At 49.8% G+C, this 26,522-nt stretch overlaps 2 protein-coding genes across 4 annotated transcripts in view; one reads left to right on the forward strand and one right to left on the reverse strand.

Moving 5' to 3' along the window:
- STAB2 (stabilin 2) overlaps positions 1 to 13,316 on the forward strand; it is a 126,300-nt gene extending 112,984 nt beyond the window's left edge. The window contains exons 60-69 of one of the 3 annotated variants that reach the window (XM_037067805.1): positions 241 to 382; positions 1,073 to 1,206; positions 2,813 to 2,975; positions 3,119 to 3,225; positions 5,380 to 5,499; positions 6,151 to 6,291; positions 7,625 to 7,732; positions 8,616 to 8,744; positions 10,066 to 10,182; positions 12,814 to 13,316. In XM_037067805.1, coding sequence (XP_036923700.1) covers positions 241 to 382; positions 1,073 to 1,206; positions 2,813 to 2,975; positions 3,119 to 3,225; positions 5,380 to 5,499; positions 6,151 to 6,291; positions 7,625 to 7,732; positions 8,616 to 8,744; positions 10,066 to 10,182; positions 12,814 to 12,867 — 1,215 coding nt within the window. In that variant the 3' untranslated portion in view covers positions 12,868 to 13,316. Of the gene's footprint in view, positions 1 to 240; positions 383 to 1,072; positions 1,207 to 2,812; positions 2,976 to 3,118; positions 3,226 to 5,379; positions 5,500 to 6,146; positions 6,292 to 7,624; positions 7,733 to 8,615; positions 8,745 to 10,065; positions 10,183 to 12,813 lie in introns of all 3 variants that reach the window. The other 2 variants (XM_037067806.1, XM_037067804.1) reach the window with 2 other exon arrangements.
- Positions 13,317 to 15,956: 2,640 nt separating this feature from the next.
- NT5DC3 (5'-nucleotidase domain containing 3) overlaps positions 15,957 to 26,522 on the reverse strand; it is a 44,933-nt gene continuing 34,367 nt past the window's right edge. The window contains exons 12-14 of the mRNA XM_037068013.1: positions 24,613 to 24,753; positions 21,205 to 21,269; positions 15,957 to 19,458 (exon numbers count right to left, since the gene is read on the reverse strand). Of these exons, the coding sequence (XP_036923908.1) occupies positions 19,206 to 19,458; positions 21,205 to 21,269; positions 24,613 to 24,753 (459 nt within the window). The 3' untranslated portion in view covers positions 15,957 to 19,205. The remainder of the gene's footprint in view (positions 19,459 to 21,204; positions 21,270 to 24,612; positions 24,754 to 26,522) is intronic.

A 26,522-nucleotide genomic window follows, 5' to 3' on the forward strand; every position in this document is an offset into this window, starting at 1 on the left:
GATTAGGGAGGCTCTCTCTGAGCAAGCAACATTTGGGCCGAGATGCAAAGAACGGCGCTTCCTCGTCGTGATGCTGCTCAAACACCTGACGTGGCAGTTACTCCATTCCCACTGGGCAGGAGAGGCATGCGTCCCTGATCCTTGTGAACATCTCCTCCACTGGAGGGTGGCCCGCAGAGCACTGGGGGGCCCTGGGGCCCCAGACAAGGGGCTTCTTCACCTTTTCCATTCTCCCCACAGAGCAAGAAGAAGTGTGAATGCAAGAGCCATTACGTAGGAGACGGGGTGAGCTGCGAGCCAGAGCAGCTGCCTGTGGACCGCTGCCTACAGGACAATGGGCAGTGCCACGCAGACGCCAGCTGTGCCGACCTCCACTTCCAGGGTCAGTGGGCTAGGGGGTCTGGAACCAAACCACCTGGTCTTTAGGCAAAAGAAAAAAAACAATTTAACTTTAAAAAGGTAAAAATTTTAGTTTTATTAAATTTTACAGTTTAATTAAAGTTTTTTTTTCAAGGACAAAGTAGGAGCCAAACAGCCCATGCTGTCTGGTGCCCAGGAGGCAGCGGCTTCCACAGCAGAGGGGCACGTGGGCTCAGACCTGGACCCTGAGCCATGAGAACCAGAAGGGAGCTCAAAGGTCCCCTACCACGAATTTCCTGATACTTGCTTTCTTCACATTACTTAGTAATAATCCCTGCCACCCATCACTATATTTGAATCTAAAGAGCACAGTTTAGGGTTTAAATAGCAAAGAGGAAGCACTGACCACAGGCAGAAGCAATTATTCTCTTAGCAGTTATTTTGATAGGAGCACATTGATTGGCTTGGGCCCCACTTACTTCCAAGAGTGATTTGAACGGTTTATAATAAACCAAGTATAAGAAAACTAAAGTACGGAGACACAGCTGATAGGGCATCTTGAAACTGGATGGAGAAAAAGCAGTAAGGACCCACCAGACAAATATATGATTCCACATACCGAGGTTCAGTAACTGGCCTTGCTCTTTGAAAGTCCTTCAAAGTCCTTTGCCAGAAGTACTGACCAGGGCAATTCCTCTCCTTCCCTATGCAGATACCACTGTTGGAGTGTTCCATCTACGCTCCCCACTGGGCCGGTATAAGCTGACCTTTGACAAAGCCAAAGAGGCCTGTGCCAACGAAGCTGCAACCTTGGCAACCTACAACCAGCTCTCCTATGCTCAGAAGGTGGGTCCCCAATTAGTGAGCACCGTGCAGAGAGAAGCTACAGGCTCTTCGTAACACAAGGATGCTCATGCTGGTGCCTTCTTGTAGGGGAGGGCCGGGAGCTCCTGGAGCTATAATCACAATCTGTTGTATCCATTGGTGTCTACTGTGTATCAGGCAGGGTGAGGGGTGGTTTGTTGACATTGCTGTCATCCTTACGACATCCCTGGAGGTATACAGAGGGCAACTAAGGCCCTAAAAGGTTAAGTAATGTGTCCAGTGTCACCTGGCCAAGAAGCGGCAGATCCAGTATTCAAATGTAGCCCTGACTCCCAAAGTCTGTTCTCAACCATGACATTCAGCTGCCAAGGCAGGAATGCAGGCTGGGAGTACATACATCACAGCTGGAGACAAGAAAAAATCAATAACCGCCAGCCTGGGATCTCCATGAACCTACAGAGCAGTTGAGTTTGTCTGGAACAGCTGGACTCCTCTGTGTCTGGAAGGGCTGAAAAGTGGGTAAATGGGGGTGGTCCCAGCTCTCAGCCACAGCCATGTAAGAAGTGGAGCTCTGGCCAGAGCTACTCTCTCAACCTCAAAAACCAGAAGCCCTGCCCATTAGGAAAGGCCAGCCCCTTGGAGTTGCCTAGTGATTGTTCACTGGGAGTGGAGGAAGTGACCGCCTCCACAGGATAGTTCAAGGACTTTTCCTCCAACCTCCATCACTACCAAATCTCTCTACCTTTGCTCAGACCTGACATTTCATCATCAAGGAACAAAGCTCTGATGCCAGGACCCAGCATCTTGGAGGGTCTGAATTTCTGCTCTCCTGCTTTCTGGTTATGTGCCCTTGATCAAGCCATTGCAACCTCTGTCCTACTTGGCATGGCTGTATAAAGACTAAGAGTAATATGACACAGTGTACAGTAGGACCTCAATTTTTAAGATTAAGAGCTCTGGAGTAGACTGCCTGGGTTTGAATCCCAGCTCCGCTACTTGCGGGCTGTATGACTTGGAGCAAGTTATTTAACTCCTCTTTGCCTCCACTTCTCATTTATATGATAGGGATTTTTTAAAGTTCCTACCTGAGAGGATCAATGCACGGGTTAAAGGTGTTGACATGTAAAAAGCCCTTGCAACAGAACCTGACCCAGAGGAAGCTCTCAGAGTGCATGGTAATAATGATGGTGTTAATTATGGTGATGATGAAGGTGGTAATGGTGTTGGTGATAATGGTAAGGATGGTGATGATGGTGGTGATGGTGATGGTGATGGTAGTGATGATCAGTTAGGGTTCTGCTGGTCCATAAGCAGAAGAATTCATACCCAGCAGGAAATGGCTGAGAGCCAATCTTCTCTCAAGAGCAGAGAAAAGTGAAATAAGCGTGAAGGACTCAGGCACCTACAAGAAAGAGGGGGCACCACTTCAATCTATCCAGTGGCTCAATCGACAAAAACTTAATGAGCACCTGCTATGTTACAGGCAGAGAGGCACAATAGGAAGAATGAGCCATAACCCCTGACTCCATAGAGTTTGTAGTCTGAGGGGGGGACGGACATTAAGCAAAGGACTGCACAACAGACATAAAGCTGCTGCCAACCCATGGCCGCATCTGTGTCCCTACAGGCCAAGTACCACCTCTGTTCGGCAGGCTGGATTGAGAATGGGCGGGTTGCCTACCCCGTTGCCTATGCCTCCCAGAACTGTGGCTCTGGTATTGTTGGGATAGTCGACTATGGACCAAGAAACCAGAGTGAAATGTGGGATGTCTTCTGCTACCGGATGAAAGGTAATTATCCCGCTACACTTCAGACTCCAGGCCACACAGCTGCTGAGCCGCACTCAGCCCGGCCAGCCAATCTCCAAGGGTGAGGCTGGCAGCCGGGGCCTCTGCCCCACTGGAACGGGGCCCCACCTGCACCTGCCTTCCAGACGTGAACTGCACCTGCAAGAAGGGCTTCGTGGGAGATGGCTTCTCATGCAGCGGGAATCTGTTGCAGGTCCTGATGTCCTTCCCCTCGCTCACAAACTTCCTGACGGTATGTCCTGTGTCTGCTCATTTTCACCTCGGGGAAGGAGGGGTTGTCTCAAAGCAGGTCTTAGAGAGGTGAGTCCCTGAAAGAAGGCAGCGGCTCCAGTCAAGGTTAAGAGCACGGGCACTGGAGCCCATTGCCTGAATTTGGAGCTGGAGTTTGCCCCTTGCTGCAGCACCTGAAAGTTACTTTCTCCTCTGGGCCTCAGTTTTCTCATCTGTAAAACGGGGGTGATGATAGCACCAACTTCACAGAATCACTGTGCTGATTAAACGAGTCGATGTTTGTAAAGCACTTAGACCTGCGGCCAGCACGTGGGAAGATTCGCATTGGCGTTAGCGTCGCCACCTCAGTTTGCATCTAGAGCCTCGTGAGAGTCTGATCTGCAGGTCTGAGATGCTGTTTTGTGTCCGCAGACAGGGTGGGACACAGTGAGCTAAGCCTGCCTGGTGATCACCCAGTGAGCCAAATTACCACCATGGCGTCAATTTGTATTTCGCACTGCACGTTAAGTCACGTCAGTCGTCCCCAAGTTATGTCTAACGAAGAGAGAGCCCCAGTTGGAGGAGGATTGAGGTTGACTGATCAAAGGTCTAGCTAATAATAATAACAATAACGAGAAAGCTAATATTTCCTAAGCATTTGTTTTGCCCTGAGCTCCTTCAGAGCATTTTCACTCAATTCACAGGATGTAAGCTCTGTGAGGGGAAGGATTCTCTCTCTACCTTGTGGCTTGCATGTATTAGGTGCTCAATAAATCCTTGTTAGAAGGAATAAATCTTCATCAAGATTTATGAGGTCACTTCTATTATTCCCATTTTGTAGATAAAGAAACTGATGTTTAGGAAGGTCATGGGCACAGCCAAGGAGAGTAGACTAGGCATAAATGTAAACCTTGCAGGATCAGGGCAGAAGTTAGACCAAGGACCCCAGAGTGGTGAATCTTTGTCCACAGACCAAAGGTGTCCTTCTCACTGATCTAAAAATCAAGGTTACTATAAATAGTCTAAAGATAATCACCCAAGCCCATGTTTCTGCTGCGTGGGAGCTTGTGACAGCATTTCAGAGAAAGGGCAGTGTCAGGGTAAAACCCACTAGCTGTGTGCCCTTGGGCAAGTTAATTGACCTCACTGGGCATTAGCTGTCCTGTCTACACAATGACTCGGTTGAGCTGGGCAGTGTGATTTCTCATAATCTGTTCAGTGAGTATTTATTGAGCACTTACTATGTGCTTGAGCTACATTAGTGAACGCAAACAAAATAAACAAATGGAATAAACAAGTACATGGTGTTGAATGCTAGAAGGTGCTGTGGGGGAGGGGAGGGTGGGGGGAAGGGGCATCACGGGGTGTTCATTCTGCATCGAGTGATGAGGGAAGGCCTTAGTGAGAAGGTGACATTTGAGGTGTGCAGATTTGAGGAAAATCATTCAGGGAAGAAGAAAGAAGGCTAAGCAAAGGACAAAAGGCAGGAGTGTGCCAGACAACTTGGAGCAACAGTAAGGAAACCAGTGCGGCTGGTGTAGAGTGAGCGAGAGAGGGGACAGCTGGGTATGGGGTCAGAGGAGCTACCGTGTCCAGCTTTGGGCCTCATGGGTCATTATAAGGACTCTGGCTTTTCCTGAGTGAAGTGGCGGCCAGGGCAGGGTTTTGACAACAGGAGACTCAAGGTTTGACTTAACGTTTCAAAGGACTAGACAGTTGGCCCCACTGAGCGTGCTCTGTGACGGAGCTGTGATTTAGGACCACGAGATTCATTGCAGAAAGGGAAAGTGCCCCTGAAACTCTGCCAGGGTCTAGTCAGAAGAGACAGCATAATGTTCTCCAGGTCCACAAGAGAAAGATCAATACCATATGATTTCACTCATATGTGGAATCTAATGAACAAACTAAACTAACAAGCAAAATAGAAACAGACTCATGAATAGAGAGCAGGCTGACAGCCCTGAGAGGTGGGGGGGATGAGTGGAAGTAGAAGAAGGGACAAGATAGATAAATAGATGGAAAAAAAATAAAGTTAAAAAGAGAAACAGCAGGCTAGTGGCCACTGAGTTGGGGCTACTAACATCAGGGATATTCCCAGATGGGTGATGGGACCCTCTCCAGCCACCCCATCCCTGCACACCACTGGCCCCTCTGATCTTGTCCCTTCCCTCCCCAGGACATGCTGGCCTACTCCAACAGCTCAGCCAGGGGCCGGACATTTCTGAACCTCTTGACTGACCTGTCAGTCCGCGGCACCCTCTTTGTGCCCCAAAACAGCGAGCCGGGAGAAAAGGGGGTGAGTCGGGTCCCTGGTGTCTGTGCTGTGGACTAATTCTTCTGCCCAATGTCAATGACCCATCACCACAATGAGGTCATGTCACAAATGACCCCCAAACTCAGCAGCCACACATTTATTTAGCTCTCACATCTGCGGGTCAGTGGACAGTTCTTCTGGTCTTGGCCAGGCCTGTTCGTGTGCCTGAGGGGGGCTGGCTCTCGGCTGATCTAGGCTGGCTGGTCTGGGGCTTTGCTCCTCAGGGCTCTCATTCTCCAGCAGGTTAGCTGGGGCATGTTGCCATGGCAATGGCAGGATGTGGTGAGAGGAAGCCCAGTTCTGCTAGCACTTTTCAAGCCCCTGTCTGGTTACATTTGCTATTATACCACTGGCCACTTGATACCCTTCCCAGGGCACCACTGGGAAGCCCTGCTTAGATCATAAGGCTGACTCTCAATGCCACATCCTGGGACCTAGCTAGACGGGAGCCTCCGGCAGAGCCCAGACAACCCAAAGCCTGAGATAAACCTGCCCTTTCCTGATCACCGCAGGGGGCAGAAGATCCACGACCATGAGAAGTGACAGTTTTTTTCTATATCATCCTTATCATTAAAAAGAAAAAACATTGCTCGGCCTTTAAAGACCATTCTTGTGCTGCTTCTTTCCTCTCAGAAGCTCTCCGGGCGGGACATCGAGCACCACTTCACCAACGTCGACATCTTCTTTTACAATGACCTCGTCAACGGTACCAAGCTGCAGACTAGGCTGGGAGGCCAGCTGCTCATCACCTCCAGCCAGAACCAGAGCCAACTGGTATGAAAAGTCTTCTGGGCTTATTAGCAGGACTGGAGATAATACATGCAAAGCTCCTAGCATACAGTAGGTGCTTAATAGATGGCAGCTGTTCTAATGGGCAAGTGTACTGTAAACCTGCAGGGAGGGGGATGGGATTTGCTGCACACCGTAGCACACCACACTGTGAATCTGCCCCGACCCATTGGGAAGGAAGCCATTGGGAGGTAAGCCGTTGGTGACCTCAAGCCTCAGAAGCCAGTAATGAGGAACTACAGATGCAACCACTGGAAAGCTCTCTGGTCACGGCCTTTGTTTCTGCCAGTTTGTCAGCCTGTCCCAAGGGTTAATGCATGAGCCTTGCAGTCAGGTAACCCTGCAATGAAAATTACTTCTGCCACTTACTAGTTTTAGGAACTTAAGCCGAGTCATCCAACTTCTCTGCATCCCAACCTCCTCTGAAAAGGGGGATGAAGGGATGCGTTGATGATGTTGACGATGGTGGTGGTAAGAGTGATAATATTTCGTCAATGGCGATCGTGGTGATGGCGTTGGTGATGGCAGTGGTGGTGATGTTAGTGGTTATGTTGGCGATGGTGCTCATTTTGCTGCTGGAGGTGGTGGTGGCGGTGGTAGTGATGACCGTGACCACCGTGATGTCAGATCAAAGCATAGAGTATGCTTTAGTGGGGACTCAGTGACTCAAGACTTCTGATGTCTGAGAATAGTGCCTGACATGTAGCAAATGTTAAATAAGTATGGTTTTATTTTTACCTAATGAAAGACTTCTAATTGTTGAGGATCGGCAGTTTAGGCCAGTGCTTCTCACACTTCAACAGGCATCGAAGTCCCCTGCAGGTGTGTTAAAACGCAAGCTGTGATTCAGCAGGTGGAGTGTGGGGCCTCGGGTTCTGCATCTCCAGTGAACTCTCAGGGGACCGGCCTCACCACACGCCAGTGGCTCACACTTTGATCAGCTAGGGATTTGGTCCCTTAAAACCCTCTCTTCTCCAGTGTGGAGTGATGTTCAGAGCAATGGATCTGGAGGAAAGAGGCAAGGCGGCTTGCCACTGACTACCTGGGTGATCTTGGACAGACCTTTTTCCTCCTGAACCCTTACCTATCAGACAAGTGGGCTGCACAGGTGACCCCATAGGTTCTCCACAGCTCTTGGATCAAGGTAGTTGCTCTGGGTGAGTCCCACTGGAGAGCAGAGTCCTGTGCTGCCCATCGGTGAACACAGACCTGAAACCCAGGCTCCGAGGTCTCGGGCAAAATGAACGAAGAGCCACCATGTGGGGAGAAAGAGCCAGGGGACCGCCAATCTCCATCAGCACCCTTCCCATTTCCCTAGGAGACCAGGTTTGTTGATGGAAGAACCATTCTGCAGTGGGACATCTTTGCTTCCAATGGGATCATTCATGTCATTTCCAGGCCTTTAAAAGCACCGCCTGTCCCAACGGTGAGTATCCAGGGTTCCCAGAGAGGGGTCAGGAAGAGCCCAATGTCCACTCTCCAAGGGGAAACTCTTGCTGGAAGCCCTGTGCACCGCCCCCCTGGAGATTGGGAGAGCCTCCCCAAGTGGTGGCAGCTGGCCTCGGGGATACCTGGCCGTGGTTCAGCCCAGCCCCACTCCTGCGTATTCCCAACACAACACCTGTCACCATTAGTATTTGTCCAATAAAAGGGATGGGATGGGCCAATGGAGAAACCACTGGAAGGGAAGTGAGAAATCCTGAGCCCCTCCACTTCATAGCTGTGTGCTCTTGGACAAGTCCCAGAACATCTCTGAGCCCCATTTTTCTTATCTATAAAATGAGGGTCCTAATGCCTTCCTCCTTCGGTTCTTGGGAGGACTATGAGTCAGTGCAAAATAATAGGACAGCCCCTGGCACGTAGCCCATGCCCTGTAAGAGTTGGGTGGTTGATGTTGTTAGTGTCCCAACCTTGTTCCAAAGCGTGAGGAGGGGTGAGCACAGCCAGACGCTGGGAAGTTCCACAGCAGAGTTAAGCTCAGCAGCTGCATAGCCGAGCTGGCTTCAAAGCCCAGCTTGACCACTCACTGGCTGTGATACCTCTCTATGCCTCGGTTTTCCCATGTAAAATGGAAACGATAATGACTGTCCCTATTTCTTTGGGCTACCATACATTTAAACGAATTATTTCATGCAAGGGGTAGACTCTGGCAGTCGTAAGGGAAGATGCATGTTAATCATTTTATCATTAATTGTATTCCAACTTGCTCCAAGATGCCCAGGCCAGCAAGCAGGGGGTGGGCTCCAGAAAGCACACCTCTCTGGGAAGTCATCAGATTCAAGTACCGCCCCTCCCCTTTCTATGTTCAGACTGCAGCGCACACTGGCTTGGGAACGGGGATATCCTTTGCCATCCTGCTGGTCATTGGAGTCATCGCTTTGGGTGCATATTCTTACTTCCGACTGAACCGGAGAACAATTGGCTTCCAGCATTTTGAGGTAGGAAGGAGGAAAATGGGAACAACACGGTGATGGGGGTCCTCTCCACAATCCAGCCTCCGGCTCTGGGCTACTTCAGCTGACCCGCGGCTTCCAAGAGCACGCCCAGCAGTGGGTGCTTGGCACACACCTCCTGCCTCCAGGGAGGGGTCTCTGCCCCTAAGAGCAGCAGCAGTGGCACCCTGGAGCCCCTCTTCCTGGCTGAGATGGAGTTTGCTCAGGAGGGTGGTGGGGCCGCCCATAGCATGGATCCTCAAGCTTCTCTGCCAGGTGGGGAGCAAACACCCTGGGCCAGGAGGTGTGCTCATCTTGGGGGATTCACGAGACAGACGCCCACCATGATGGGCTTGGGCCTCAAGGCTGAGTGTGAGGTGGGGGACAGGGTCAGAGTCGGGGACCTGCACCGTGGGGCCTCCTGGGGCAGCCAGCGAAACACATTTCGCCCTGTTTGAACTGTTGAGGAGCCCACATCTAGGTCAGCGGGTGTTGGCTGACCGTGGAGTGACCCTGGGACCGGGTTCAGCAGCCACATGGTGGCTGAGCACCGTCCCTTAGGAGTGACCCACCCCTCCCTGGCCTCTCCTCTCCTCTGGCGGCCTCCTCCAGACACACCCAGCAAAGACCGAGCAGAGCCCCCAAGCAGTCCACTTCCTCCCGGCACAGGGTGTCAAACTCATTCTCACCAGCGAGGGGGCGGGGGGGGTGTCACATCAGCCTCATGGTTGCCTTAAAAGGGCTGAATATAATTTTAGAACTGTATAAATGTAACTACTCCTTAACAGTTAAACGAGAGCTGGGTGCTGCCGCTGGTCAGAAACAAGGTGCTGGACAGGATAAAACAAGGTGGAGGGCCGGATTGGGCCCACGGGCATTGTTTTTGCCACCTGTCTTCTAGCAGATAACCTGCCTAAGTGTAAACTCCAGGGACAAAGCTCAAAAAAAAAATGATTTAAGCACAGGTGTACACACTTTATGAATTCTTTTAAATTAAGCTCAAGGGCTGGCAAAACCAAGCAGGGGTGACGGAAGAAGTCAGAACAGCAATTACACTGGGTAGGATTGCAACTGGGGAGTTGGAGGGCGGGGAGAAATGCCCAATATGCTGATTTGGGTGGTGGTCACACCTGGGTGGACATATTAAGAAAACACTGAGCTGAACACTTAAGATTGGCGTATGTCACTCTATGGAAATCAGATCTCTATTAAAGTGCTGTAACGGAGGTGGAGGTAGGGGCGGGGCTTGCTTTACCTGCCAACTGGGAGGAAGTTCCTTCCAGGGGACATCCTGGCTCTCAGCCCTGGTGCTTGCCTTTCCAAACAGTCTGAAGAGGATATTGACGTCACAGCTCTCGGCAAGCAGCCACCTGAGAATGTCTCGAACCCCCTGTATGAGAGCACCACCCCGGCGCCCCCAGAACCTTCCTACGACCCCTTCGTGGTGAGTTTGCATTATTTATTTAGGAACAGGTTGCACTGCGGCACAGGGACATGATGGCTTTTGGCAAATCCCGGTGGAAAGCTTCACACCAAGAAAAGCTCACCTGTAGGACGTGTCTCGGGCAACAAGCCTACACGCCGGTGTTGTGAGCAGAGGGAAGCCATGTGCTTGTTCGGTGCTCCCGGGCTCCTCTGGGTGGGTGACAGAAGCCCCAGCAACTGGAAGCAGGGGAAGACCAGAGGTTGCCCACATCAACCTCATGATCAGGTGACGTGTCACAAGGAGAAGGAATGCGTTAAATTCTGCTGCAAATATTTGGGCGGTTGCTGCTGGGAAATAAGACACAAAGCCCTCAAAATGCATGTATCCTGGGTTATACGTTAAACTTGTATTTACCTGGCTGCCCAAAACCCTTCTGCCTGTTGTCAGAGCAGCTTCCAGGCTTTGAAGCTTCATCCCTTTGGTGAGGTCTTTTATACCCAGGGGAGCGCGCTCTGCCCTGGTTTTCCAGAAAATGGCCGTTGATTTCTGGAGTTGGTGATCCTTGAGCTTTGATGGGGCTTTCACTGACTTCAACCCGGGGGGACCCCACGGCAGGGGACCCCAGGCACACTGACTATGGAAAGCGCACCCCGCTTGTATCACCAGGTCTGGACTGAGAAACTAGGTTTAAAATTTAACTCTTCCTTTCATATACACATAAGAGATGCCGGCAACCGGTGTGCTGACCGCCCTTTTGCACCTCAGCAGACTGAGCTGACGGCCTCACCCAGGTCTCAGGAAATACTTGGCTTGTGTGCGTCTAGGACCTTCCTGCGATAGTAACCAGGTCCAGAGAGCTCCTCTGTTTCTTGCACAGACGTATGCTGTCCTTCTCCCTCAAAGACTATACATACTGGTTGCTGAATTTTTGTGAGCTGCACTGAAACATTACAAAACCATTTTATTGCCCCATTTTAAGCTCATATAGTGCCACAGACACTATACATACTGGTTGCTGAATTTTTGTGAGCTGCACTGAAACATTACAAAACCATTTTATTGCCCCATTTTAAGCTCATATAGTGCCACAGACATCATTTGTCAGCAGTGAGCCGAACATGCATGTCTGTGGCTCCAAGTGCCTATGGCGCTGTGGTAGCGACAGACTGGAGAGTAACTGCATCATAAACCCTATTTTGTTTTTTAACCAAACCCATGTGAGAGTTTCTGGTCTAAATTGCAAGGGTAAGCTCAGCTAGATTGCGTGAATTAATATTTTACTCCTGCAAGCATGGTGCTGAAATCAGCCTCACTTAACAAGTAGAGAAAAAGTCAGCCATCCTGTTCACCCCGCTCTGGACCTTCTCAGCTAAGGGCTTCATCAGCACTGTGCCTTAGATTCACCTGAGGCAGGTGAGAGAGCATCCTAAATGCAGGATTCATCTAATGCTTCTGATGACACCAGGTGGCAAACATATCCCAGTAACAGGAATCCTATGCCAAGGGTGCCATCCCCAAAAAGTGACGTGCTAGAATCTGATACCTTTTGTATCTGTAGCCAACCCAGACACTTCAAACATGTGCATGATGCTAATTAACAACGTTTCAGTGCTCGTCGGAGAGAAAGACGGTAGGAGGTTGCGGCAGCGGCCTCCGGAGTGGGGCTGCTGATCAGCTCTCTCAGATGCTCCAGGACCACCTCTGGTTCAAGATGAATTTTCAACCTAAAAGGAGCCTTACAGTAATGACAGGAATAGCCACCATTTGTGGGGTGCTTACACCTTTCTTAATGTAGTATCTAATGCAATCCTCACACCTATGACGACTTTTTATAGGCAAGGGAACTACAGCTGAGTCTAAATAATCTGTCCAGGGAACCCAGGCTTCAAACAGCAGCAACTGACCCCAGAGAGGGGCCCCCAACCACCAGATCATCCTGCCTCTCAACGCGAGACGTGAGACGGCCACGTGCAAGAGCATTTCCCCCCACGTGTGTGCACCGGCACTTGGGGGAGAGTTGCATTTTAGGCTCCAGGGGAGGAAGGGGTCTTCCTCAACCCTTTTCGAGACCCTGGCTAGGTCTGAAAAGTAAACTGACGAAGATTCTCAGGAGAAAGGCATATCCTCCTGTTAGTGAGTGTTTACATGTAAACAAGAGGCATCACAAGAGAATGAAGACCCAAAGAAGGGGCTAGAACAGGAAGCTTTTATGCCTTTGAAGTAAAGAAACAATACGTTTGTGAAGAATTGGTAAGACAGAGAGGTTTGGGCCCCGGTAGCACACGGCGAAGAACTAGCTAGGAAGATAAGGGTGGTTGGCCAGGGCTGGTCCGGACAGGGTTTCCGGCCCCACCTTCCTCATCTCCGGTGGTAAGAGTGCTTCCTTCACTCGGGGGAGAGGAGGGGACCTTGGCATGGGAGTTTTATGACCTGCGTTGTGGACAATGGGGGGAGGTCAGAATGACCTCCCTGCTTCTGCCATTTTTTAAAAAATTCCTTCAGCGTAAGACATTTAATAAGGCCAGGTGTCCTATTTTGGAGTCGTCTGTCCTGAGCCCCCTCTGGGTCTCAGACTCATGGCCAAAGGAGATGCTCAACCTGGGAAGCTCCCGGGCCCTCCAGTGTGTCTCACAGACCTCTCTTCCCCAGGACGCCTTGGAAGACCAGCAGCTGGAGGGCAGCGACCCGCTGGGGGCGCTGTGACAGCCCAGCCCTGCTGCAGCCAGCCTCGCTCTGGCCGCCTGGGCTCTGGCAGTTTCCTCACAGGGGCTGTCAACTGTGAATTGCCTCAGCCCTCACTGCCTCCGGGGACCAGCAGGACCATCAGCATTTTGAAGTATATGAATCGTACCTCATCTCTCCGCTCCATCTGGGGGACAGTTTTGTTTGTGGGCGAGGGACCCTGTGAAATCTGCCCAGCAACTCAGGGGACTTCTCCCTCCTCTGACCTCCAGCTGTCCTTCCTGTGTGCCCTTAGATGCTCTTACTACCTTCTCCCCAACTCGATAGTGACGGTGCCCTCGTCTTCCTTTCCTGTTAGATTGTAAGCTCCCGAAGGCAGGCACCAGCCTCCTCCATCGTGTATCTCAGCCCTTAGCACGGTGTCTGGCACATGCAACGTGCTCAATAAATGTTTATGGAACAGAAACAAAGCCTGTGGAACAAATCTAGTGTTTTGGGAAACCAATGAAAATGCTCTTTGCCACCGCAGGAGTCAAGCTTCAAAGATAAAATCTACTTGCTGTACCTAACCTGGTTCTTTTCAGCAGCCAACCTCTGCCCCACGACTTTGTTCTTAATTGTTTTGCCTGTGTGTGCATTAAGAAGACACAATAAACCACAATGACACCACTTCCCAACCACTAGGAGAGCAGACAGGCGGGTGATGACCAGGGCTGCGAGGGCGTGGAGAGACCATGGCCCTCGTCCACTGCGGGGGCTCTGTCCTGTGGACACAGGGCGCCACACTGCGGGAAGTCTGATGGTTCCTCTGAAAGGTGAACCCAAAGATACCATAAGAGCCAGAGCCTTCACTCCAAGGTATACATATATATCCAAGAGAGATGAAAATATGTCCATATAAACACATAAATCACATTCAGAGAAGCATTATTTCCAATAGCACAAAAAAAATAGAAGCAACACAAATGCCCATCAGCTTATGAATGGAAAGCCAAATTGTGGCATATCCAAGAATGAAATGTCATTCCACCCGAAAGGGGGCCTAAAGAGCACTTAAGGGACCTAAATGCTGAAACATGCAATGACATGGATAAACTTAGAACACACGAGACTACATACAGCACAATTTCATGCACACGCAATTTCCGGAATAGGCAAGTTCAGAGACAGAAGGTAGATTAATTTGTGGTTACCGGGGACTGGAGAAGGGCAGAATGGGACTAGCCACCATGAGCTGTGGGATTTATTTTTCGGTGATGAAAACACTCTGGAATTTTAGTGGTGATGTACAGGACTCTCCGCGCTGCGCAGAATGTCCTCGACATCAGGTTCCTGCCCCCACAGTGCCTGAAGTGCCCCCATGACTGACAACCAAACACCCTCCCACCCACCCGCCGCACATTTCCAAACTGCCCTGGGGTGGGGGTTAGTACTGGCTGGGCATGGGAATCTCTGCGGGGACGAGCAATGGAAGGCCAGGCTGGGCAGCTCTTGGACTCCTCTCTGTTGCCCTCACAGCCCGCATAACTTCGTCCCATGTCACCGGGGGTTTTGCTACGTCAAATCCAAAGTTCTAGAAACCCCGGAGTGTCTTGTAAGCTTTCCCCAACTCCAGCAAAGGGAAGAAGTCCCAGTTCCAGGCAAAGGAAGAGCCACCTCCTCTAGGACGACATGCCACGGTGGGAGGAAAGCTGCCTCTCCAGGAAGCCGCGCTCCAGAAAGAACGTGGCACAGGTTTGCTGTGGGTCCTCCAATGCCACCATCACAGGTACCCGAAGGCAAGTGACTGGAAGGACAAACAGCAGGCTATCCACGGGGAAGTGAATGAGAGCAAGGTCCTGGCAGAGTGAGAGGTGAAGTATACCGAAGGGTTCACATACAAGCACATATGTTTAAACAGGTGTTGGAGATAAAAAAAACTCTGCAAAATATTTAAATGCATCCAAAACCCAATAGTGATCTGACTTCATAGCACTCCTAATTCAGTATTATTCAGTATTGTCTTCCCTTAGAACACTGCTTCCAATTTCCAGCTGTCTTGGTAATTTAATGGCAGCCAAACATGTGGTTCCCCACCCTCGCCCTGTTCTCAAGGAGGGAACTGTCTGTGGGAGAAAAGAAATTCCAGGGACGGGACGGCACCGACAGCCAAGCTCATGCTAATTTTCCGTCTGTGGCTTCACTGCACAGTCTTCAAGCTCTGAAGACATGCGAAGTGTGCTCTGCTGGGCGTGAAGGGATGAGAGTGGTGGGAACTGAACCCCAACTCCCCCCTCCCACAGGGATATTCCTTTTCGGTTATATTAGATACGATGGCTTTGCCACCAACTTAAGCACACAAAAACCAGTGACTTACAATGAACTGGATGAGACAATGCTCTTTTATTTGGCAACAAATTCAATATCATATAACAAAATCAAACATTTCGAATAAATAGCAAACTCACATTCGGAATAAATAGGAGGTCTACCTAGTTCGCATTGACTGTGCCTGCTCTCCCACAGGCACCATCTGTCATTCTGCTACAGTGAGAAAACAGTTTCCCAGATCCAAGTTCACTCCCATAGCCAAAGAAAAGCACAGAAGCGCTGTGGCCAGGTGGTTCCCCAGAAAGTGGGTGCCGCGGGGATGCAGATGCACATGCAAGTTTATGGGGTGTGTTCTTGGGGTCCACACCTGGGAAGGGAAGGGAAGAAGGGAAGGGAAGAAGGGAAGGGAGCTGCTCAGAGGAGGGGCGTGACCTTGGCCGGTGGAGGCAGGGCTTTTCAGGACACGCCCCCCAGAGGGCCACCAGCCCAGCGGCCAGAGTGCCTGGCAGCTGGGGGACTAAGTCCTTCGGTCCTGAGGGTTATCCGAGCAGCCAAGCCCATCACCCATGATGAGCACAGTCACAAACAACTAAAATAAGAGGTATATTCAACTGGTGCCTGAGCCTGGCAACTCCGTTACACACGGCCATGCCATGTGCTGGAAACACACACTGGCCGTATAAGTAACCACGCCCGGAGAGTAGCTCCTAGGGGAATATGGTGCACTTGCCTACGGGACTCCTCCCTCCTGTCTGACCCACGATTAGGCTGCTCATTGACACGCTTTGTTGCCGTTTGAGTAGAGGTCGCAAACTACGCCAACGGCCAAATGCAGCCTGCGGCCTGTTTTTATAAATCCAGCTGTAATGAAACACAGCTGTGTCCATTCCTACAGTAATGGTGGCAGAACATGGCCCGCAAAGCCAAAAATATTTACTATCTGGCCCTGTACAGGAAAAGTTCATGGACACCCCCACCCTCACCCCCGCACCAAAGACACTTCATTCCCTTTTCTTTCCTTAAGCCACTAGGATATTAGAGGTTAACTGCCCTTGGAGCCAAGCTCCCAAATGCTAAGGCAAATAAAAGAGAAAATAAACAAGAAAATCGGTACAAGAGGAAATTGATAATAAGAGGGCAGAACAGAGGCCCCCTCATAGTTGAATAGCGCGATCAAGGGCCCCTGCCTCTGGCCAAGTTTAGTCTTCGAGCATTGCAGACAAGAGCCCCCGAGTGGGTCTTTGGCGGCAAACCAGTGTTCGGCAGAGTGGAATTCAATTCCAATACCGAGCCCAGCTCTCGGCTGATTCAAAGGCCTTCGGGGAGGAAAACCCACTTAGTTCATCCAAAGCTCAATTAGCTGGGTGGGAAGACTGCTTTCCATTTCTCCTTTGCAATAATGAAGAGGCCCAACGCGTTCAAAGCAACTAGTAATTTAGTCTGAGATGTGCCCAAATCAGCAGCAAGTGGTTTATGTTACATGGCACTGATGGCAACAGCAGCACAAGAGCATTTAGAGAGAGAGAGAGACGACGTCAGGAGGAAAAGTGAAAGCGCTAAGACAAGCCGCTAAAATATTTAAAAAGCCAGGTTCCACCTACAGAAGCAACTCTGGAGACCCAACTGCGCAGGTCCCTCCCAAGAAGACCTGCTGTGAGCACCGTGCGCCTCACGTTCGGCTGGCACGGCCTGCCCTTGGACTCTCAATTTTTGTTCCCATGATTCTGAGAAGATTCGTCTGACTGACGCTAAAAGTGGAAAATATTTTTAAGTTTGCAAACTGATTTTATTCTGTCCGCTTTCCAAATTGCCATTTCGAAGGGTGGAGAACAGCCTCGCTCCCCCGGCTGTGCCCGAGAGAACGAACTGGAAAGAACGAAATGCCCGGGACAACGTGCCAAGTCCCAGGGGAGTCACTCAGTGACTGAGCGTGGACCGTGATTCACGTGGAGGCGGCTGCCCGACCTGAGCTGCTGGCCCGGGCACAGGTCTGCCGCCTACCGGGCACGGGTTCCCGGGACCCTGCCGAGACAGGTGCATGTGGCAGATTGCAGTACTGGCCCATTCGGTGGCCCACAGACACAGCCTTAACCAGTAATTGTGAAATTCGTTATTCATACCCAGAAAATGTATTTCTTCCCCGCTGAGGCCTGGCTCACCTAACCTGGGCCTCCACGAAAGCAGGTTTTAAAAACAGTCTACCTCATCCTTGAGTAAACAAAATAAACAAAACACCCTGCAAACTGGCAGCTGGGAGACATCCAATGAATATCTGATGAGATAAAAACTAAGAAAAATTGTTTAAATCACTACTTCCTCACTCAGCATCTCCAAAGCAGAAGCTGGGAGCACCAGCATGTCCTTCGGGGGCCCCAACACTGAGCAGCTCTGGGCGCCCACCTGCCCCCCATAAATGCCCGTCCAATGCACTCTGATGCTTAAACCACCTAGGAGCTAACGAGCAGTCAACAAAAGCCTATTCCTTCCCCCAAAAAGAACGGACCACTGTGTTTACCACAAAACTTAACAGAAAAGGCCCAACAAATTGGGCCGACTGGGTCTAAAGGGCCACCTTCAGCAGTGTAGTTAAATGCAAGAGAATATCACAAGTAAAACCCCATTACACCAAGCGGCATTCCAGAGCACACTACAGAACCCATTTAATACCTGCATTCTGTAGACAGCCCATGGGATGCCAAGCTAGCATTTTGTCAAGAGCTGGTTCCCATAGATACATTTATTACTGCAATAAAAATGCTCAACTGGCAAGCACTCTCCACAAGCCCCCTTCCTGAACCTGCCACGCATCAGGTTTACGAATGGAGGTCACCTGCGTTGTCCTTAGACAGATGTGAGAAATACTGAGCTAAATCATTTCTAACCTTTTCCTTAGTTTCAATGCCCTTTGTCCTCTCCCAACTTAAACACAGACACCTGAAGAAACCATCCCCAGACTCCCAAATAGCCACACGAACAGGGCAGGAAAGGAAGCTGGGGGAGCAGAGGGTGGGGGATGGCTAAGCGGAGAGGGCTGAATGCAAGGCTGCGTCTTGCCAACAAGTCACGAGCGAGGCGGCCGTGTTCACTGCCCCCCAGAAAAGGGTGGCTTCTGGTAATGCCAACACAACGCAGTGAGGGGCCTGGTGTGGCGTTTCAATACAAGGCATTTTTTTCTGTTTCATTTTCTGTCCTCCAATGAGCGCATCAAACCAACACTCGGGTGGCATTTCCAGGGCACCCACCACCAAGCATCAGCTCTGACCTGCTTGCTGCTCACAGCCTTGTTCTACCAAGTCTGCTCTGCTGGCCGGAAACATGACCAGCTCTTCTCTCTTCCTCTGGGGAAAAGAGCAAACCCGCCCGTCTCTTGTGGCACCGTCTGTCCTTCCCAGCATCCAGCATGGGGCAGGACACAGGAAGCGGATACTGAGGACAATCCCTAAGGACTTGTCCCTTCTCTTGCTCTTTTCTCTCCCAAGTGACGCACCAGAATGCCAAAGCCCTGTGACCAAAAGGCCAGGGCATCGGCTGCTGCGTGGGGATCGCCTCTGCCACACACTGCCGCGTTTTGCTGCTGTAGAGCTCACTAAACCACCAGCTCCCTGCAGGCAGTTTATCACCGCACGCCCCTGTGCCGCTCCATCCGCACAGGCCCATCCTTGAATGTTCAGTATGTTGTCCAGGGCAGGGTCAGGAAGAGTTTCAAAACTGCACCTGCTGGAATACAGAGATGGCATCGAGAAGTCTCACCTGTCCACGAACACCTGCACCCGTTACAGTGCCTCGGTCAACAAGAAGACGGCTCGCAGAGGTTCCACATGCCACTCGCTGTTCAGCCCGACGCATGCAGGAAGGTGGGACTGGTACGCTGCCGGCTTCTGCCCTAACAACCTGGGCGGTATTCTCCAGGAGGTATGAGATAAATATCAAAAGGCCTATCTGTGTCTTTTCCAAAAGCAACACTCATATCCACACAAAGTTAAGCCCGGGGCATCCACCCAAGCTGGGGCCAGGGCTGTTTCTGGCTGTGTCCACAGGTGAGCACCGGGTCACTTGGCCTGGGCCTCCTGCAGGAGGGGCAGCCGGCAGGTGTGGGGCCTACTGGACCACGCAGGAAGCTCGTGCTGCAGCGGAGTCCTCCTGGGGTAGAACGTGTGGCTGACATCGTAGTTCAACAGGCAGCTCAGAGACGCCATGTAGATGTCGGCGAATCGCGACAGCCGCCTCAGGAAGTAGGTCGGGTTCTGGTCTGTGCGGAACAAGCTTCCAAACTGGGCATTGAAGAAACTTTTGGTCATCTCTCTGAAGGATCAGAAAAGAGGGGCGTGGCAAAGAGTGATTCAAAACAGCCTGTTTGCTCAAAGGTACTGCAACTAAAACCACTTTTTCATTTTGGTAGGGCTCACTTGGGAGAAAAATGAGCCTAGAAGCAGCCTCAACCTCTCATCAGAAGAACAATCTGTCCACCCATCCAACCAAATGACTGATCCCACCGCCCACCGAGGCCTCGGAAAGCACAGTCTGAGGCTCCAGTTCCGGTGCGCGTGCCCCTCTAAGTCCGCACACCACACTTTCAAACAGAAGAGGGAGCTGCTTCTGAAAGCACAGACAGACAGAGTGTTCTCACAGTCTCCAAACTTGCCTCCTCTACAGAATGGGGTCAAGGCCCCCGTCTGTAAGGTTATAGTGAAAACTAAGTAAGGCAGGAAAAATAGAGCATATTGTAAACTGTAAAGCACTCTGATAGCTAAGAAATTAAAGTGTGTAAAGATGTAAATTAACCTCCACCATCCACTACTCAGCTTCAAAGACCACACGGCCTCCGTGAAGCCCGGATCACAAGCATTCGGCAAGGCTGAGCACCACACCCCAGGCTCGAGGCCCCTGCGCGTGTACACACGTGTATATGCATGTAAATCAAACCCCATCACATGCACACAGAATATGCATGCCATCTGATGGCCAGGACCCCTGCGTGGGGATCGCCTCTGCCACACACTGCCGCATTTTGCTGCCGTAGAGCTCAGAATATTCCAGCAAAATGGCTAAAAACTGTATGACTGTTAATCTTTTACAAACCCAACAAAACACATCATCATTCATGCCCCTGTGTGACAAAAGCCACCAGCTGGTAGCAGTTGTGCCATCAGACAATGGCAGTGGATGCTGATGACCAAAGAATGAAGAAGTAAAAGTACTCAGTTAGGTCTGTGGGTGGAGTGGCATAAGTGGTATTTAAACCTTTACTAAAAAATCTCACTGAGATATGAAATTGTTAGAAACTCAAAGTGGAAACAAAAGGTCCCCTGACCTCTCCATGCCCCGTTCAGTGGCCAGAACCCTGGCAGTGACTGCTGCTTCCACACCTTAGAGACACCGGGCCCGGGGCAGTTGAGGCCAGGCACAAGGGCAGGAATGATCGCGTGAATGGTGTCCTCTCAGTGAGGCACCACTGCCCAGGGCCCCTTGAACCACCGTTCCCTCAAGACGCACCAAACTCTTCTGAGAGCGGGCACATTCCTGGCACAGCCGTGGTGACAAATAAGCACCAGGGCTGGAAGAGCCCCAGGAACTCGTTGTGGTTTGGGCCCGCCTCCAATCCTGTCCCAGGAGCCCCGCTGTGTGGCGGCATTACCAACAAGTGGGCCGCCAGCTGCCCGAACGGGAAAGGCAGGCAGGCCAGGGTGGGAAGGAACAGCTCCTTCTCCCACGGCTTTCCAATCAGACGGGGCCTGGCAGGGCGTGTGGCACCGAGATGGGGTGTGCGTGGCTGTTTAGGTGAGAGAAATGAGAGCACATCTTGTTTGGTTTTCAAAACAGAAACAAATGTAAGGGCAGGAGGTAAGAGGGAGGTCACTGCTGCCTCAAGGAAATGTCACACGTCACTCACTGACAGCAGGTGGGTGGTTCTGGATACTGGGTTGGCAACAGTCATACCTGGGAGCTAAAAAAAGATGTTTGGAAGTGTGCGTGGGCGGGTGTGGTGTGTGGGCTGAGCGCACGCAGACAGGGGGCAGACTCCCTACTTTCCCAGTGGGCTGCCCTTACCTCATCTCCTTCCTCTCCTTTTTCCACTCCCGCAACACGAGCTGGGACTCGGCGTCTCTGTGAACCTGCAGGACACAGCTAATTACCGAGAATGTTCTGGATGCAAATAAACTCCTCGGTAATGAGAAATTTTTAACAGGCAGCTTTTCTTGGAGAAATTTTATTCAAGTCTAAGAAACAGGCACTTGCATGAAAAATGCACATTCAGATTTCCCAGCTGCAACCCTCCCAAATAGTTTTGAAATGTCCAACAAGAGAAATATGGTTTAACAAATTAAATGGAATATTATGAAGGCATTAAACAAGGTCACTATTAAACTAGGGATATTAAAGTATTGTTAAAGGCTATGTATATACATAATGCCTATCCACATAAATCATGAGGTCTGTCCATAAAGTATCCAGCCATGTAATATGAAAAATAGAGACATTTCCTGAGGAAGATACAAGAGATATTGTACACAGAACAATGATGCCTCAGTCCCCTTCAAAGTGGGCACCTTGGGACCTCACACAGTTCTTCCAATCACCATCACGTGCCCCATTATATTTTCCTGAATCTCATCAATGGTCTGAAATCTCTTCTGTTTCAAAGTGATTTTAGCTTTTGGAAAAGCCAGAAGTCACAGGGCGCCAAATCTGGGCTGAAGGTGGGCTGAGTGACCTGGGTGATTTGATGTTTCACCAAAAAATTCTGCATGAGATGTGATGCATGAGCGGGTGCATTGCCGTGATGAAGCTGCCAATCAGCAGTTGCCCCTGGCTGTACTCATTACATCATCCCCTAAAGCCTTCTCAATCATTGGAATAGTTTCCACGGAGAATGTTCAAGCTAAACGCAAAATCTGATGCAGATTCGTTGCTCTACTCATGCAGTCATTTTGAATGTGACAGCCACACAGGACACATGCTCACTCAATAGCATCTACTGCCCCCACTGACTAGTACAGTGAAGTTGTCATACACGCATGTGCATTCCAGTCCGCTCTCCTTGGCTGCCAAGTTACATGTCATACGAACTGTTCTCATGATATTAACAATGACTGGACTTTTTCTGGACAGACCTCAGTATGTATCCAGTAAACACATGTATTACCTACATAAACATAATTAACAGAGACTACCTATTACATACATTACCTATATGCATCAACATAAAAATGGCAATTAAGGAGAAATAGTTTTGGGAGCGTGTAAAAATACGTGTATATATTAAGAAATTAACATGGAAATTTCTCTTAATTTGTGCAAGGGTAATAAGACTATCATCTGTTTTAAACTGGCTTCCTTAATATTCTATTATCTTTTAACATATTTAAGGAAAAAATGTTTTCCTTAAAAAAAAGGTAGAGCCCCTCAACCAGATGGAAAAGGAGAGAATTCTCTAGCTGAGCTGAAATATGAGCAAAAGGCACCCAGAAAATGGCAACTGCCCCCAACCTGACAACGGCATCTCACCCGTCTCTCTGCAAGGCTCCTGTGGCTGAACTGAAACAAACGCCCAGCCAGAGTCAGAGGCGCTCGTGATCGCAGGGGACAGGTGGCTCCCTGCAATTCACGGTCACGGGGCAGCCGTGGGACCCGGAGAAAAAGACCAAACAAGAAAACCATCTGCTTCTGACATGGGAGCCAAGGCCCTTCTGTTCACCCGTCTGCCCCGCTCGCCAGCCCAGGGCCTCGGCCTCACCAACAAGCCCTGAGCTTGCAGTGTGGGTTCCCTGCCCAGCACACTGCCTGCACCGCCAGGAGCAGTGACGCTGACGCTCCTCACTGTGTGTAAGTGGAGCACCCCGGGACTGGCCCGGCACTCGTGGGGATGTGGATGGTGTTGTGAGCCTAGTTTTAATGAGCTTTGACATTCTAATCAACAAATTACTCACTCCAGAATTTAAACTCTACAAAGGATGTGGCGAGATAAAAAAATCTGTAGGGTGTCACACGTAATATATTTATACATGTACAGACATATGCATATGTATGTGCTCATGCACAAATACATACATACACATAAATATATACATACATATACAAATATGTATATGGGTCTTGCACAAATAACGTTTCTTTTTTGAGCTGGTAGTCTATACCAAATCTTTTATTATAAAATTATAAGCATGTAATTTGGTAACATAACAATATCATACTAAAGCATACAATATATTTTGGGTGGAATGTTCAAATTGCTGTCCATCTTATGTAAGACATTCACATATCCTACCAACCACACATTCAATGGCAGTACTTCCACTGGACCCTGTACATGGTTGTGTGTGTGTACATATAAAGAGTAACTATAATTCCTGTATGACCTGTGCACAGACCCCAGGCTTTATTAACCCAGAACTGCCTTTTATTTTTAGAAAATCATCTCATAGACAAGCATGGTGAGGCAATAGGATGAATCCTTGTTAGAGAAGAGCCAAGAACCAATGGAGCTGAGCACATGGAAGCCAGACAGGGGGCGTGAACGCCCCATGCTCTGCAATGTGAGTGCCCTGGAGTGAGCACCTGGCCTGCCACCCCTCACAGCTCTGCCAGAGCTCACTGCCAGCTGCCTCCACGCAGGCTGCCAGCTTTGCCAGGCAAGGCAGTTCCCTGGCCATGTCCAAAGTGAGCTGGCAGGTCATGAGCAGAAGCTGCGTTAGCACAGAGAGTGGGCATCCGTGCCCCTTATCCTGAAAGAGTCAGCACATGTGCTGAGATGGCTGCAGGCCTGGGCAGCTGAACCAAGTGAGAAAACAAGGTGCCTCACAAGATTGGACAGGTGGTCACAACTGCCACAGAGGGGCATCTTCACGGGCCAGGAAACCGGCCACGTGACTCATGGGAAGGAAAAATCCGCCACTGCTCTCCAGTGAGCCAGCTCCTTGTTGGTGTCACCTTCAAAGCCAAATGCAGACTGCCCATAGGGACCCTGACTCTTGCTTTGAGACTTTCCAGGAAGCCATGGCGCCTAGCCCAACGTGTTTGTTCCACAGGATGCTCCATTTTACAGAAGGGGAAACTGAGGCCCAGAACAGGGAAGACCATTGCAGGCTAAACGCAGGACCAGGATTAGACCCAAATGGTGGCAGGGCTTCTCGAATCCCACTGCCCCACAGGACATCCCCCAACAGGGCTTCAGTGGGAAAGTGAGGCTGAGGGACCTGCCAGACGGACATAAACAGACACCTGCATGCGGGCCCCACGAAGCGCTTTCTCCAATTGGCTCTGGGGGCATTTTCAAAGGCCTCTTCAGGGAAATTGGCAAAACTCTTAAGGGCAAAATAACCCCAGTATTTATTCTACAGGATGACTTGTGCCTCCTACTTCATAACCACAATTAAATAATAAATACTTAAATTAACTTTGACCAGTGGGCTAACTTCAGGCTAAAAAAAAAAAGTAGGAAAGGAAAGGATCCCAAACCTGCATTTGCTCCAGCAGCCCGGTCAGGGTCTGCAGCCAGGTCATCGTTTGGATGTACTGCTCCGTGTTCATGATTCTGAGCTCAGACCGTAACTCGGGGATGATGGCTCCAGTTCGCCAGCCATGCTTCAGGGTCAAATCCTGATCGCCAAGATCACAGAGAGTCAACATTAATGCCAACAGAACTTAAACCATTTCATTTCCTTACCCAGCCACAACAGGCATTCATTGAATTACTTTTTAATTGCAAATGGTCAGTTATTAACCACGCCAAATTCAATCAATTACATTTAATGAAAACCAAGTTAGCCCGAGGCTTTGATCGTTTCGCCCCAAGGAAATTTCTGTTCTGGAAATAACTGCTGTGAGTCACAGTCCTTGCAGAATCACAGGGTCTGGAATCATTAACCATGGCCTATAAAGCAACGATCAGGTGACGGGCAGAAAGAGGCTGGACCGAGGTGCTACTGAAGGTCTTCATTTAATCCATCCACAGATGGCTGGGGTGCTCCCCCCTGTGTGCCAGGCCCGGTGGGTTATGGGGAACCACAGCATATCAAACTTGGAATGACCGTACAACATAAACACACACGATCACACTTTTCATTCAAATATTATAACCCCATGATTTGACAATGGGCCAGACTATAACGTGTCTACCATGCCCTAGAAAATCTAAGACACACAATCACTGTACTAAAAGGTCAGTCTTTCTCTCATTTGGCAAATATTTATCAAGTACCATCTGCCAGGCCCTGTTCTAGATACTGAACATAAAACAATGAACAAAAACAGACACATCCCTGCCCTCAAGAAAGTAAACACACAATGTCGGGGGGCCTTAAACATTTTTAAATATTGAAATCATACGAGGTATCTTGTCTGCTCACAAGAAATGAAACTAGAACTCAACCGCAGAAGAAAACACCTGGAAAATTCACAAATATGTGGATATTGAACAACACACTCTTAACCGATGGGTCAAAGAAGAGATCACAAGGGAAATTAGAAAAGACCTTGAGACAAATCGAAATGCAAATGCAATACACCAGACTAGGGATGCTGCAAACGCAGTGCCAAGGGTGAGATTTCCAGCTACAAACACTGACCCTAAACAGGAAAGGTCGAAAACCAACCTAACTTTATACCTTAAGGAACCGGCAAAACTAAACCGAAAGCTAGCAAAGAAAAAAAATACAGATTAGATAAGAGATAAATAGAGAATAGGAAAAAAATCATCAAAATGAAGAGTTGGTTCTTTAAAAAGATCTACAAAATTCGCAAACCTTTACCTTGATTAAGAAAAGAAAGAGGAAACTCAATTTCATAAAATCAGAAATGTAAGTGGCACCTTTACTACCAATTTGACAGAAGGAAAAAGGGTTAAAGGCCAGGCTGTGAGCTGACGACGTCTGGATGGCCCGGATGAACTGCACAGATTCCTAGAAACACGCAGCCTGCCCAGACTGGATCACAAGAGATAAAAGGTCTGAGCAGACCTCTAAGCAGTCAGGAGGCTGAATTCGTAATCAAAAAACTTCCAACCATGGAGAGCCCAAACCAGATGTCTTCACTGGTGAATTCTACCAAACATTTAAAGATGAATTAATATCAATCCCTCTCAAACTCCTCCAGAAACTGAAGAGAAGGAGGCAATTCCTAACTCATTCTAAGGCCAGCGTTACCCTGATATCAAATTTTAGCAGGAAAGCTGGTTAAAACACAGATGGCCAGGCCCCACCCCCAGAGGCACTGACACAGTGGGTCCTGGGTGAGGCCGGAGAATGTGCATTGCCAACAAGGTGACAATGATGCCATGGGGTCCCACTTGAAGAATGACCACTTTGGGAGCACCTCTCAGAGTCCGCAAAGACCTGTGCGTGTGTGCCTGTGGGGTCACCTCCCAGGGC

Source organism: Sturnira hondurensis, unplaced genomic scaffold, assembly GCF_014824575.4.
Source record: "Sturnira hondurensis isolate 20B ecotype Veracruz unplaced genomic scaffold, ASM1482457v3 Scaffold0017436, whole genome shotgun sequence".
Classification (NCBI taxonomy): Eukaryota; Metazoa; Chordata; class Mammalia; order Chiroptera; family Phyllostomidae; genus Sturnira; species Sturnira hondurensis.